Source organism: Xiphophorus maculatus, chromosome 1 (genome assembly GCF_002775205.1).
Source record: "Xiphophorus maculatus strain JP 163 A chromosome 1, X_maculatus-5.0-male, whole genome shotgun sequence".
Classification (NCBI taxonomy): Eukaryota; Metazoa; Chordata; class Actinopteri; order Cyprinodontiformes; family Poeciliidae; genus Xiphophorus; species Xiphophorus maculatus.
In genome coordinates, this window is record NC_036443.1 from 24,766,046 (window position 1) to 24,781,003 (window position 14,958).

Consider the following 14,958-nt stretch of genomic DNA (forward strand, 5'->3'; position numbering starts at 1 on the left):
AAGAAGCTAACATTGACGAACAATTGACGAGGACCCGACGAGGAACAAGGAACACAGGTGGAGTTAAATACACGGGAGGGTAATCACAGAACGAGACACACCTGGGAACAATCAAGGGGAGGACAGGACAACGATGAGACTCAAGGACACAAAACACTCTAAATGAACACAGAAAACACAGATCCTGACACAAACATGCTTTAACCAAAGGTTCACCAGCTGTAGACACACCTGAAGGTTTTATATTGAAAGAAACTGATTTTGGAGAAATTATATTTTGCCTTAATTTGTTATTTGTAATTATTTATAGAAATTATTGCCATTTTTATCCCTAAAATACAAAAATGTACACTTAATTTTATATATTTGTCTGATTATGTAATTTTAAAATATTAAATAATTGATGTTTTGATCAGTTACTTGGCACCTTATCAAATCCTTTTTTTACTCTTACTTGAGTAATTTTTTGAACATTTACTTTTAACTTTAGCTTGAATAAAATATGTTGAAATATAATTTCCTGGGTACTTCTTCTCTGATTTCAGCCTTGCCGTTCAATAAAATACTTAATTTTTAAGCATTCCAAATATTGTATCTGCATTTATAATTGATTATTGTAATTTAGAGCTAAACAATGAGCTAAACTTAAATAGAAATGTGATTCATTAAGTCAATTTTTGCTATTGTCTGTGAAGATGCGCCCCCTGCCGTCTCTTCCGGTGTATTGCGCAGACGTGCTTCTGAAAACAGTTTTCTGCTAGTTCCATCCAACTTCTCCATCTGGACAGTTTTGTTTCCTTTCATAAATGTGATTTTGCTGCTGAATCTCGTTCGTCCTCCTCCTCCTGCGCCCTGACAGATTTCCTCCGTCATCCTTTTAACCGGCTCAGCCTCTCTAATCCCGGCCGGCTCACCACCGCCTCTCCTGCACCGTGACGCGCCGGAGTAAAACTGTTTTATATCTCATTTGGTTTGCGCGACAAGTTGCTAAAGGGTGGAGTTAATTTGATCCTTTTTCGGCCAGAACTTTGCACGTTATAAAATGTGCCAGCCTTGATTTTTTTTAAAACCTCTTGAAGGTTTTTTCTTCTTCTAAAGAAGAACAAAAACAACAACAAAAAAAACCCCATTATATATCTGTGATCCTTTACGCATCACAGATATATAAAAGAGTTGATGGTGCGTTATTTTAGGTGACTGCCTGCTGTGAAGCTGCGGAAATGGAAGGAGCAAAAAAAGGTAAAACTTACTCACTTTATCGTCATGCAATAGTTGTTTATTTTCGTACAGTGTTTCTTTAGTCCTCCGATACTTTCATGATGTATTTCTGGTCATAGATGAGAACTTACTTCAACCGATCATTCCTGAAAAAGCTTTCTACGTTTTACTGTTACTGCTGTTCTTATTTTCTTTAAAAAGCACAGACTTCCCAGGGTAAAAAAAAAAAGAAAACTCACAGTGTTTTTAACACTAGCTGTGTAAAAAAATAAAATATATCGTCTTTAATTTACGGTAAATACCGGCAGCTGTATTTTACCGTAAATTAGAATTTCACAGGTAAAATCAGTCCAACCGTAAACTACCGTAAATTAGAGACGTTTTTGTTTGTCCCCTTTTTTTTTAACGTGCAGGTGAATTTATCTCAGTGCAACACCTTTGCTAACAGGTGTTCATGGGTCTACCTGGGGGCAGTGCTGCGCTAAGGGCCTTGCTGCTCCCTGTAAAGAAGTAGGTCACAGCTGGTCTTATCATGTGAGACCCGCAGGACTCAGCATCTCTTTCCTGCAAGCACATCTTTTCTTAATTGTGTTAGATAAGAACGGTGTGATGTCCAGGATGCCATCAAACATCCCACTTTTATGCTTTTTTCCCCTAAATATAATTGAATCTAAGATATCTAATGTTAAAAGTGTGCTAAACTTTACACAAACTTTTTGATGAAAGTATTCAGTGGACAACATTTTATTTTCCCTCGAATTAAAAACGCAAAAATATTGTTGTAAATTCTTTTTCTTTTACCTGCACAATAATAAATAAGAATGTAATATTTTACATTTGCCTTCATGTTTACAATTTTGTAACTTTTTGGACTTTCCATTTTTTAAGTCTATAAAATGGTTTTAGTTTATTCCCAGCAACGAAAGCAACACGTTTTGCTGGTTTGGGCCAAATGTAATGAATGGATGTGCCAAAGTCGGTTTTTAAAAACATGCTGGATGTTTGTGGCACAGTGATGATGTAATTTTTAAATATTAAATGATTAATGTTTGATCAGTTACTCAGAACCTTCTACAAAATACTTTTTTTACTCAAGTAATTTCTTGGATGGCTACTTCTTACTTTTACTTGAGTAAAAATATGTCAAAGTACTTTTACTTGAATACAATTTCTGGGTACTCTACCCACCTCTAATAGCTTTGTAAATAAAACTGTAAACTTTGCCTCCTTAGTGAGGAACCTTCATTAGAAATTACACAGTGATACGTTCTGCACAATTAATTTGTTATAAATCAAAAGTCAATCTTATTTGTGTGTCGTATTTTCAGCAACAAGGCAATTCAATGTGATTTGTTTCTGGCCGAAAGGTGCTTTATAAACAAAGTTGCCTTGATTTACATAATTACAAAACAACAGAAAAAAAAAATTCTGTCGTACCTCTTAACAAAAAAGAAATTTACATTGCAGTGGCAAAGTAAGAAAAAACAATGACAAGTTGGAAAACAACCAACATCTTGACTTGGTTATTTTTACTGAATCTGTTTTACAGTTCTCTATTTTAATGTGCTGTGATGTTTTTCTCTCCCAGATTGTTTAAATTGTGTCCAGATGTTTTTGGTTTAGTCTCATCAGGCAATAACAAAACTTCCCTCATGAAAACTTTTTTATATGATTTCATTCTGATCTTTTACTTGTTTTACTTTTGTATGTACAGATGCCCCGCCTGTGGGCGATGCGGGCAAATCAGACACCCTGGGGTCAACTGGCTCGGCCAGAAAAAGGGGCGGGGGGGCCAAGAAGGCCATGCAGGCCAACAAGTCTGCCCTGAGGGCCCCCAGAGCGCTCTGCTGCCTCACGTTGAGCAACCCAATCCGCATGGCAGCCCTGGCCCTGGTGGAGTGGAAATATCCTTTATTTCCTCCTGTGCATGTCTTTATTCGTGTCACGTTTGCATGAATAATTCTTATTAATGTGTTTTTGGTGCAGAAGTATTTCTGCCTTTTGAAAGTTTTCTAATTATAGATTTTTTTCAGTCTTTAACAAAGACAAGACAGCAGTCAAACCACTTCAAATTCTTAACTACAAGACGCAAACTCTGTTATTTGGCTCACATTTTTAAAAAAGTCTTACACTTACAGTTTGGTCCAAATGGTCCAAAACAAATTCACATACCTGTGCAGAAGAAAAACAAAACTTGTGAATATTTGTTCATCACTCAACAGTTAAACCGTCACAGATTCAGATGTAGAGATTAAATTCTACAAGTCACAAAATATAAAAGTTCTTCTCCAAACGTTTTGCTCCACTCAGTCCTGAACCTTTGGGACAAAACTAATTCAAACACGGCGTAATTTCTGCTAAAGGAAAAAGTTCCGTTTCTGAGTTGAAAATTTGCAAGGACAACTCAGAAAAGTTCTTTCCTCCAAAATTTCAGAAATTTTTTTTTCTGGCAAATGTTTGGCCTTTGGAACTGAGAAATGTTGTTGACTTTTGTACAAGATTTGTGATTAAACTCAACCTAACAAATTTTCAACTTTTGAAACAAAAATTTCCACGCTTTTTTCTAGAAAATGGCTGAGATTAATCTCAAAATTTCAGAGATTTTTTAAAATTATTTTTAGCAAATTTTAAATTTGTATTTTTGAAATGTAAAAATTTCTGAGTTTTTAAAAAAAAAAAAAAAATTTTTTTAGAAAACTTATTGGGCAGAATCTTTTGATGGAAACTGACTCCTATTTTGTTTTCTATTAACAATGGTCCTAATAAGCCAACGTATGTATTAAAATTTTTACACAGACATTTTTTATATATTTTTTTCTTTAATGTCTTTATGTGCCATATCTTTGAACCATTTGTAAAGCAGATAATATGTTTTGGCACTGGGTTGCAGATTTATTCTCGCTAAAACCTTAACTCTGTTCTCCAAGCCTTTTGATATCTTCATTCTTTTAGCTATTTTTGCCAACTGTGTGGCCATGGGGGTCACAAAGCCATATCCAGATGATGATTCCAACCACACCAACCACCAGCTGGTAAGTAAGACTGCAACTGACAATTATTTTAAAAGTCGATTATACTGTCAATTATTCAGACAATCCGATAAAAATGGGCAAATTCTACAGATTTTTCAGTGAACCTCTTAAGTTTTTTTATATATTAGAGATAGATCAAATGACGCAAATATACAGATAATTCAACCATTTTTAAACACAAAATAAATATTTAATTGCTTAAAATTTAATAACAAGTGCATTCCTTTAGTGAATTTGAGCTGGATGAAGCTAAACCGCTGCCACTTACGGAGTTTTGGGTAAAACATATTTACCGGCAAAGGTGTTTTTATATTAAATTCTAATTATGTATACATACAGTATTTATACAGTTTTGGTTGAATTACTATACTGAATATGTTGGGTTTTCAGCAAATTACCTTTTTTGAATCTGAATACTCCAATTAATGATTAATCAATTGTTGTTTTAGTTGATTATTTCAATGGGCTCTTTGCACCTGCCGCGCTGACGTGACAACCGCATGCGCAAATGCGGCTCTCTTTTTTCCGCTTTGAGTTACCATGACAGCTAGAAAAGACAAAGTCGTATTTCAGACGCAAATAAAACTATACTATGCACTTTGCTGACTTCCTAATATAGTGGGCTTTTAAGTTTTCATGGATTTCCAAGCGGTCCTGAATTAAGAAGACGGTGGCTTGTAAATATTCGCCACACAGCAAAGTTTACAGCCTTCACTTCACTCTGGATCAGCTTCTTCAGCCTAAAGAAGAAGGTAAAGGAGCCTCCTGTGTTATTTCCATGGAATCACTTCTGTATTCAGCCTGAACGAGAGTTTATGGGAACGAGAGAGCAGACCAGAGCCAGCCAGCCGAGCTACTGATCCGCCTGTACAAACTGCTGTAAACACCGTCCTGCTTCACAAGAAGCATGCAAAACTAATAAAACGAAATAACACGGAGACCTTAAGGAACACGGCCATATTTTTCTAAAAGCAACAACTTTGAACCTGAACAGTCAGCTGAACTAGAACTCCCACACCAGAGCTGCTCTACTGTTAAGCTATGGGCTTGTTGTGCTTCCTGCTTCAGAAGCAAAAAGCCTGAACCGTAAAATCCCCCGTTACTTGGTCTCTGACACTAACGACAACAAACACAGGTAATATACTTGAAAACAAGGTAAAAACGTTGTCCGTTAGAATGGATGAAAAATGTTTAGACACTTAAATAGCACATTTTACAAGAAAAATGTCTAGCATAAGCTAAAGCTAATGTTAGCCACAAAGTTTAAAGAAAGTAAAACTCACCTTCGTATCTGTGTATAACGAACATCTTAAAACCATTATCCAGCTTATTGTCGGGGCTTCGGCTCGATGTTCATCATTAATTGTTACCTTGGACAAGCCCTGCAAACACCCAGTGTAAAGAGCCTTTTTCAATAGATCGGAAAAGATTGAGCCGCTTTTCCCCGAACGCGGAAGCTGAGGTGCAAAGGGCCCATAATCAATTAATTGCTTCAGTGCTACCGGTGAGTATCTTTTAATAATTTTTTGAGTGAAAACATATTTTTTGGTACAGTCTCTTGCAAAACTATGTTGTACTTTTGTCACATTTCAAACACATTTATATTTGTTGGAATTTTTATCGTCAACTTTCTAACATAAATGTAATTTATTTTGACAGAAGATGATTTCGGCAAAATGTAAAAAGTTTAAAGAGTATGAAAACCTTTACTAACAACCAGATACTTTGGAGACAAATTGGCTCAAACATAATGAAAGATCATGTTTTGTTGGCTTTTATAGACAGAAAACACGAGAAATTACATAAATCATGACATTTTCACAAAACATGATCAGCCAATTTTCATCCTTACAGTAATTGACAATCTGATCAGTCTGTGATTGCAGCTATTAGCAGTTAGCAGCAGTTAGCAGGTGTAAAATTAAACATAGCTAAAATGCAGAACATTAATATTGATAACAAAACATATACAAAACACCACAAAATTACTCATAAAAGACTGAATATGATTACATTCGTCAAATTATAATATTTGTAAAGAGAACATGGAGCTGACCCTAACAGGAACCATCGTTACTAATGGCAACAGAAAAGGGGGGAGGAGTTGTCAGTTACTGGTTACTATGGTAACCACCAACTGCCACGAGCAGCGCAACGGAACTTAACACGATAATAAATGTCTGGAGAAACAACTTCTTTACTAAACAAAATCAATTCAAAGAATAAATAAGCAAATTTTGACAAACCTCACATCTATAATAATGTTAAAATAAAACCCTGTTACAGATTCATAGAATTCAACGCAAATAAAACCCATAAAAATACAGAGAATAGCCTTTTATACACGATGTTTGACAAACTGCTTCGGGAAAAAGGTGATTTTAAACATACAGCAAGATGGACTATGTAATAGAAATGTTAAAAATCACTTTTAAGTTTGTGAAAAGCATAAAATGCAATATTCTTCTGAAGAACAGTTAGTCGGCATGCAGTTTAACCAGGAAGTGAGTATTCACGTGGAGGTAATGGTGTTAGAGATGCAGTGTGACCTTCACTGGAGAAGCTTGTCAAAGCTCATGACTTACTTAAACTCCAACCATCTGCTTTGTCTCTACTCCTCCCATCTCAAGGTCCATCCTTATTCCTCTGTAATGGTAGTTTTTTCACTAAAAGACCTGAAATTAACTCTAACTATGCAGAAAGAAACCAATCAGCCTGACTAAATAATTGATTAAAATATGTATGTTATCCATAGAAGAAATATTGCTAATATCATATTGTAGGAGCAGTCATTTTACAGTGTGAAGATTGTAAAATAAATATTCAAAATTAGGGCTACAACTAACGATTATTTTAGTTATCGATCATTCTGACGATTAATCGATTAATTAGGCAACAAAATTGGCAAATTTTGTTAATTTTTCATTTAACCACTTATGTGTTTTTACACAATATTAAAAATACATAAAAATCCAAATAAACAAATAATTTAATCAATTTTTAAATAAGAAAATTAATATTTTATTGCCTAAAATGTAATAACAGAATTTTTTTTAGTGTATGCTTGAACATTTGAAGCAAAGCATAATAAAAATACAGTGTAGAGCTACTCTGTTTTTTTTTTGGGGGGGGGGGGGGGGGGGGTTGCTTAATGCAAGTATTTTTTTTGTTTATTTGTTTTTGCAGAATTTGAAAGTGGTAAATATAAAACTATGCCACTCCAGGAGTTCTGGGAAGAACATGTTTAAGTTTTTTTTATCTTAAATGCCAAATGCATATATTTTTTTGTTAAATTTTGTCTTAATTATTATGTTATTCTTTCAGCTAAAAGTCGTTGGTTTGAGTCTGTATCCAGTTAACGATTAATCGATTACTAAATCAGTTGACGATTATTTTCAATAATTTATTAATCACGATTAATCCGATTAATTGTTTGAGCCCTGTTCAAAATACAAGCTGGAAGTGCAGTTTGAGTGTTTTTAAAGCATCACACACACGTACAAGTACATACCAACAGCAGGATGAATGTTTGTAGATCCCTTTATTGGATTTCACAGATGAGTTAAGCTGACTGTATAAGATCTGTCACAGGGATTTATTATCTCTTACTCTTCTTTTTTACGTATAAACAGGTTTTAGAGAAGGCTTTTCAAGCATTAAACTTGTTCTGTTATGTTAAGCTACACCACTGCTGCAGGGTAACTGTGTCAGTTTGAGGTGAAGTCCAAGCGGCATTAAGTAGAAGCATTAACCTGAAAGTTCACAGCAAAGCAAAGTGGGGTCAGCGTGTTTTAGGCTGCAGGTTAGCAGGTTAGAAAACCATTCCAGCTCCAGCATTAAGCGATCTTCTCTTGGCCAAAGGAGGTTGTTTTACCACCAGGAACAAATCTTTTCTTAATGGTGGAGATTTTAAAAATTTTATGTGTTTTCTCACTGTCCCTTCTGCACTGTTTCTGCTAGTCAGAGCCAAAATAGGAAGAAATGGTCATATTTAATTTGTCCTTTGCAATTCAAATAAATTAAACCATAGAAATGTTTGTCTTGTTTAGACGGGCTTGGCGCATCTCATTGAGAGCTGAGTAAATTTTCACCAAAAAACCCAGAAATTCTGAGATTAATTTCAGAAATTTTAGTTTAAAAAATTTACATTTTCAGTTTCAAAAGTTGAAAATTGTCAACTTTAAAACTCTGAAATTTCTACGTTTCTTTATAGACAATTTGTGACTCAACTGAAAACTTCTGAGTTTTTTCAAGTAAATGTTCAACTTTTCAAACTCAGAAATTTCCCAGTTTTTTCTAGAAATTTTCTGACAGTCAAATATTTAACAGTTTTCTTCTAGCGAACTTTCAACTTTATGAGCTTGGAAATTTCTTAGTTTTTCATAAAAAATTCTGAGATTAATCTAAAAATTTCTGATTTTTTTCTAGCAAAGTTTCAACTTTAGGAACTCAGAAATTTTCAAGTGTTTTTCTGAAAATTTCTGACATTAATCAAAAAACCTTTTGAGTTTTCTGTAGCAAATATTTGACTTTTCAAGCTCAGAAATTTTCTTGTTTTTTCTAGAAACTTTCTGAGATTATCCAAAAGTTTTCTGACTATTTTGGTTGAAATGTACTCTTTTTTTTCTATCTGCAATGGCCCTAGTATGTATCCCATTCACCAACAACATGCTGGCTAACGTTAAAACAACAAAATTCATGTGGGTAACCATGGCAACCAGTGACAATTTAAAGGCCGTCCGACTATTTCCGCTGTCTCGTTGCGCACGCATCCGCCATGTTTACAAACAAATAATCCCTCTATACAACAAAATACCAAAGTGGTGACGCATTTTCACACTGATCTGCCAAACCTGTGCTCTGATTTTAAGGAACAAGTTGAATACGTCTTCCTCGTCATCTTCACCATCGAGACCTTCACCAAGATCCTTGCCTACGGTTTAGTGATGCACCCCAGCGCCTACATACGCAGCGGTTGGAACCTGCTGGATTTTATCATCGTCATCGTCGGGTATCTCAAAATTTACCATCGGAAGCTATCGCTCGTCAATAAAACCTACGGAGCAACATTGATGCCGTCCTCTGTGCAGGTTGTTCAGTGTGATGGCGGAGGGAATGACGGACCATAAGCCTGGCGAGGCCCACCATGCTGCAGGAAAACCCGGAGGCCTGGATGTTAAAGCTCTCAGAGCGTTCAGGGTGCTGCGACCTCTTCGGCTCGTATCCGGCGTGCCAAGTACGTACATATTTGTTTTATATTTATATATTTTCTCAGTTGGCTTTTGTTTCTGTTTGTCGTTTAGTAACTGGAGCCTCAGAAAGTTGGTGGGAAGATGAGAAAAAAAGCAAAATAAAAAAAATTATTGCATAAACTTATTAGAATTTTCTTTTTTTTAAAAATAAAATATGATTTGTTTTTTAAGCACTACTACAGAGGCCAAGAGCTGACATTTTAGGGAGTTAATCTTGAGAACAAAATGTTTTGTTTTCATTGTTTGCCAAGAAATGCCTGCCGTTGTGAATTCAAAGGATGTTTGTTTTCTTGAGATGAACTTAAAGAAAACAGGAAAACGATCAGAGAAAGTTTATGTGAAAGTTAAAATAACTTAATGAAATGTTACGTGCCATATTCATCTTTCTGACTGGTTGCCAGAAAAACTTACCAAACTGCTTTGTTCTTCAAAATAGCACAGTAAGCATGGAATTAACAGGTATGGAGTTAAATTGGGGTCATAAAGTTTTTCAAATGGAAAAAAAAATAACTAAAAAAAAAATTTTACTGAAAAATTGTTTTGAAACTGAAAAATAATTTTTAAATTGAGAAAAATGTCCAAAACTACTTTTCAAATTCACTTTTTTTTCAGTTTAAAATCTTTTCTTTTTTTTTTTTTAACAAGCTTAATCGCCTCAATTTAGCTCCAAAGACATGTTTTTGAAAAGACCAAAGAAACTGAGTGGCAGCGCTGCTGTAGAGGACAACGCTGCAAAATACCTAAATACTGTAGAGATTATATAAAATTTTATCCGTGATTAAAATAAAATATCACATATTACCTTAACAGAGACAAATTATTTTACCACATAATGACATGAGGAAGACCTTATTGACGTCCTGGTAATAAAATACTCCACTACAGCCCTCATGGCTAACTGGAATCATAAGAAGTTATGTTAGCATCTATGCTAAACGAAAGTAATAATTATTGAATAGTGAATAAAAACATTCTAAAAGTTGATGTTTACATATTTAGTAGGTTTGCAGGACAGGTTTGGGAACCCTGGATCTGGCTGAATGATCATTTTGTCCTGTCAGGTTTACAGATTGTGTTGAACTCCATCATGAAGGCCATGGTCCCACTGCTCCACATCGGCATGCTCGTCATGTTCGTCATCATAATCTACGCCATCATCGGCTTGGAGCTTTTCCTCGGCAGGATGCACAAGACGTGCTTCGACACCAGCACGGGTCAGTCCGTTGTCTGGGCTTCCCAGAACGGCCTTGATGTTCTGCTTTCATCGTCCTCCTCATGTTCTTCTGTCTCATGCAGGCCTCATGGTGGAGGACGATCCGTCCCCGTGTGCTTTTGCGGGAGTCGGACGTTTTTGTGTCACCAATGGCACCGAATGCAAAGGGAAGTGGGAGGGTCCGAATGGCGGCATCACAAACTTTGACAACATTTTCTTTGCCATGCTCACAGTTTTCCAGTGCATCACTATGGAGGGCTGGACAGATGTTCTCTACTGGGTAAAAAAAACACATTCATGCACAACTCCCACGCTTCAGGTCAATGGTTTTTATGTCACTAGGTTGGTATGGAAGAAGATTAGTGTCACTGAAATTTTTTTTAAAAAAGTCAGAATTATGCCCCCCCCCCCCCCCCCCCCCCCCTCATAATTCTAACTTTAATCTAAGAATTCTAATTTTAAAATATTAATGTCATAATTCTGAGAAAAAAGTAAAAATTCTGAGATTAAAGCTATAATTCTGTGGAAAAAGTCTGAATCCTTTTTTTTTTATTTTTGGTGGCCCTAATCCTCTTCCATAGGTTGGATACTACGTAGTTATTTTTGCGTAATTTTGCACAAATACCAATATTCCAAGAAAGAGAAATTATCCATTTTAATTTTACTAAAGTTTTCAGTTTTTCTTTAAATGAAAATAATAATAAAAAAAGAAATAAAATGATTCTCTAAACATTGTAACAAATTTCCTATTGTATATAATTATCAGCAATTATGCTTTGTGGCAATAAAGGAGGACATGAATTTAGCGAGCATCAATGATTTTTTAAATAATAATAATAACAATTGTCCAAAAGTTTTCAGATGAACACTGCAAAACCACAAAATCTTGCCAAGTATTTTTGGTCTGGTTTCTAGCGCAAATATTTTTAATGCACTTGGAAAAAAAATACAGAACTAATTTAAAAGCAGCTTTTAAAAAAGACATATGAGCTTGAATTTAAGTCAATAATTCCTTAATATTGATGAAAACGTTCTAGTTCCGCCTGCAGATTATTTCACATATAACAAGGGAAAAATATCTTGTTGCAAGTGAAATAATCTGCCAATGGAACTAGTTCTTTTTTAATAATATTAATAAATGATTGGCCTAATACGAGCTCCTATGTCTTGCTAAAAAAGTTACTTGTTTTATTTCTACTGTACTAAGATATTTGCAATATAAACTACATGAAAAATACTTGGTAAAATTTTGTGTTTTTGTAGTGAGATTATGTTGGTGAAATACACAGATGGCTATATTTGAACTTTTATGCATCTTTATGGGGGTTGCATGTTATATTTGGGTGTTTTATAAATATGTGCTTTCTCTTTATTTCTGCACAGATGAATGATGCCATCGGCTTCGACATTCCCTGGGTCTACTTTGTTTCTTTAGTCATTTTCGGATCATTTTTCATCATCAACCTTGTATTGGGTGTGTTGAGCGGGTGGGTAGTTTCTGTCTCGCTGACTTCCACTTTTCTCTCAATCTCACCCTTTCTGAACACAGATAAAACTCTCGTATGCCGGCAGACACAAAACTTTCAAGTGTTTATCTTTTACAGCGAGTTCTCCAAAGAAAGAGAGAAGGCTGTTGCGCGTGGAGAGCTGCAGAAAGCTCAGGAGAGCAAGCAGATGGAGGAGGACATGATCGGATACATGGACTGGCTTATAGAAGCCGAGGATGTGGACGAAGAAGGAAACAAACGTTAGCCTAAAGTGTTTCTATGGAAGAGGGCTGGTGCCACTAAAAAGAAAAAGAAAAAGAATTCTGAAAAAGTGCAGGTTTACAAATCATACGACAAGGAAGAAACAGCTATATGATTATTTTCACATACTAACAATATAACTGACACAAACCTAAGAATGTTTGGTTATTTATTTTGATTTTGTCATAGATTAACAAAAAAAATTTATTTTGAGATTAATTAAATAAAAAATTCTGAAGGAAAAATAGAAGTCAGTTTAAAGTCTCTATACTCTACGATAAAAGTGAAAAAGTCAGAATTTTGATTAAAAAAAAGGTTATTATTTAGAGGAAAAATAGTCCGAATTCAGAGAAAAAGGTGATTGTTTTGAGGAAAAAGGTGAGAATTCTGAGAAAAAAGTCAAAATTCTGGGATCAAAGTCAGAATTTAATTTTTTTTTTTTTTGGTGGCCCTAATCCTCTTTGTAGTTTTTCCACCAAACACACACCTTATTGAATTTCAGCGTCCCATAAAAAAAAAAATCTTTTGTACATGTCTGAAGGTGCTGCAATTGCAAAGAAAAAGATGATGAAGAAATTTGGTTGGTACAAACACAGCGAGGACGGAGGAGGTATGAAAGCCATGAGTTTCTTTTCTGTTTATTTTATTTGCTGCTGCTACAGTTTGCAGACTATTTTGTATGTTTAACAGAGTCTGACTCTGACGACGATATCGCTTATCTCGATGATGATAATGGCTTCTGTGCTTCACTCATGTAAGGCAACAGAGGAGAGACAAATTTCAGTAATTAATCATTTAATTATTGTGCTAAAGTGAGCGCCATTTTCTCTTTTTTAAGGGCGAAGATGATGGCTAACAGCTTCTGGTGAGACATTCTTTTTTTAGTAAAAACCTGAGAGCAGCACACACATTCATTGAACTTCCTAGTTTTGGTCATAATAGTTAGCACTAACTGGAAAACATGGAAAAATAAAATCAGATGTAATAGTTCAGTGGTGTGTTTGACTCAGTGTTTTAGGATCAGATAAAAAAGAAAACTTTTTAATTAGGTCATTTTTTTAGTAGTTTTATTTAAAATCGTTGTGAATGTCCGACTTATATTATCTCTGTATAAATACCAATATATTTAGCATTTTCTTTATTGTATGATCACAGTGTTTTTATTTTTTGATCATTATAGCAACTCAGCCTCTGACGGCTAGCTAAGAAAAGTTGCTAAGTAACCATTCTTTGGTTACCTAGCAACAGCTCGTTGAGTAACTGCAGTTTAAGATTCCGCCACTTTGCCTCATAACTGCCACGAGTTTTTCAGATATTTAAAACAAAAAACCGTTTGATATTATCGATGTCGACTGATATGAAATGTTTATATTGTAATTATGTTTTTCAGCCATTTTGTCCAGCCTCAGTGTTAACACACAGGCTGTGTTTGTCCTTTAGTGACCAGTTGTGCCAGCTGAACCACACAATGAGGAAAAACTGCCGGGTTGCAGTGAAGACCACAAACTTCTACTGGTTGGTGTTGCTGCTGGTGTTCCTCAACACGGTGGCCAGCGCCTCGGAGCATTACGGACAGCCAAAATGGCTCACAGAAATGCAGGGTAATTAAAAAGAAAGAAAAAAACCTTTACTTCTGCCAGATTTTTATGACTCACTGGAGTTTTGCACTACAAAAACACAAAATCTTACCAAGTATTTTCAGTTTAGTTTCAAGACAAACTTGAGACTACTTTGTTTCTATAAAAACACATTTTTAGAAGAATATACTCCCTTAATATTGATTATTTCACTTAAAACATTTCCCCATATTTTAAGTGAAATTATCTGCCAGTGGAACTAGAACCATTTAATCAATAATGAGTTATTGACTTAGAATAAGCTCCTCTATCTTGATATTTGCAGCAGAAACTAGACCAAAATACTTGGTAAGACTGTGTTTTTGTGGTGAATGCTTTTTGTCATATTAGTCAGAAAATTTTATGTATTTTGTTGAGATTTTATGATCAACATGAAGTAGGAAAAATGTGTGAAATCCAACGAAGACAGTTTTTTTAAATACAAATAAATGTTTGATAAGTCAACATCCAACATCCTGTAGCAGCAATTTTTCCTGCACTACAGCTGTAAGTCTTTTGGGTTATATTTCTACACATGAAAAACTGAAATATTTGCCGATATTTGTTTGCAAACAAGCTGAAGTTCAGTGACATTGAAAAGAAAGTCTGTGAACATTTATTTCCTAGTTTTGTGAGATTCTAATTCTTATTTAGGTCTGGGGTTTGACTAGACCATTCTTACTAAGTATTATTATTTGTTAATCCCAATAAAACACATTGACGTTTGTGGTTTGATCAATATTAAGGAATAATTTACTTTAAACAAGTTCCTATATCTTGCTGAAAAGTTACTTGTAAGTGAGTTTTGTCCTATTTCATGAAAGATGTTAAGACTAGAGCCAGACCAAACATACCTGGTCAGATTTTGTGTTTTTGCAG

At 34.9% G+C, this 14,958-nt stretch overlaps 1 protein-coding gene across 1 annotated transcript in view; it reads left to right on the plus strand.

The window, feature by feature from the left end:
* The first annotated feature begins 4,169 nt into the window (after window positions 1-4,169).
* Window positions 4,170-14,958, plus strand: part of LOC102230940 (voltage-dependent L-type calcium channel subunit alpha-1D) — a 33,606-nt gene continuing 22,817 nt past the window's right edge. Inside the window, exons 1-11 of the mRNA XM_023337870.1 lie at window positions 4,170-4,250; window positions 9,122-9,261; window positions 9,341-9,486; window positions 10,564-10,716; window positions 10,799-10,995; window positions 12,099-12,202; window positions 12,320-12,462; window positions 13,005-13,073; window positions 13,154-13,217; window positions 13,302-13,328; window positions 13,904-14,064. Of these exons, the coding sequence (XP_023193638.1) occupies window positions 4,194-4,250; window positions 9,122-9,261; window positions 9,341-9,486; window positions 10,564-10,716; window positions 10,799-10,995; window positions 12,099-12,202; window positions 12,320-12,462; window positions 13,005-13,073; window positions 13,154-13,217; window positions 13,302-13,328; window positions 13,904-14,064 (1,261 nt within the window). The 5' untranslated portion in view covers window positions 4,170-4,193. The remainder of the gene's footprint in view (window positions 4,251-9,121; window positions 9,262-9,340; window positions 9,487-10,563; window positions 10,717-10,798; window positions 10,996-12,098; window positions 12,203-12,319; window positions 12,463-13,004; window positions 13,074-13,153; window positions 13,218-13,301; window positions 13,329-13,903; window positions 14,065-14,958) is intronic.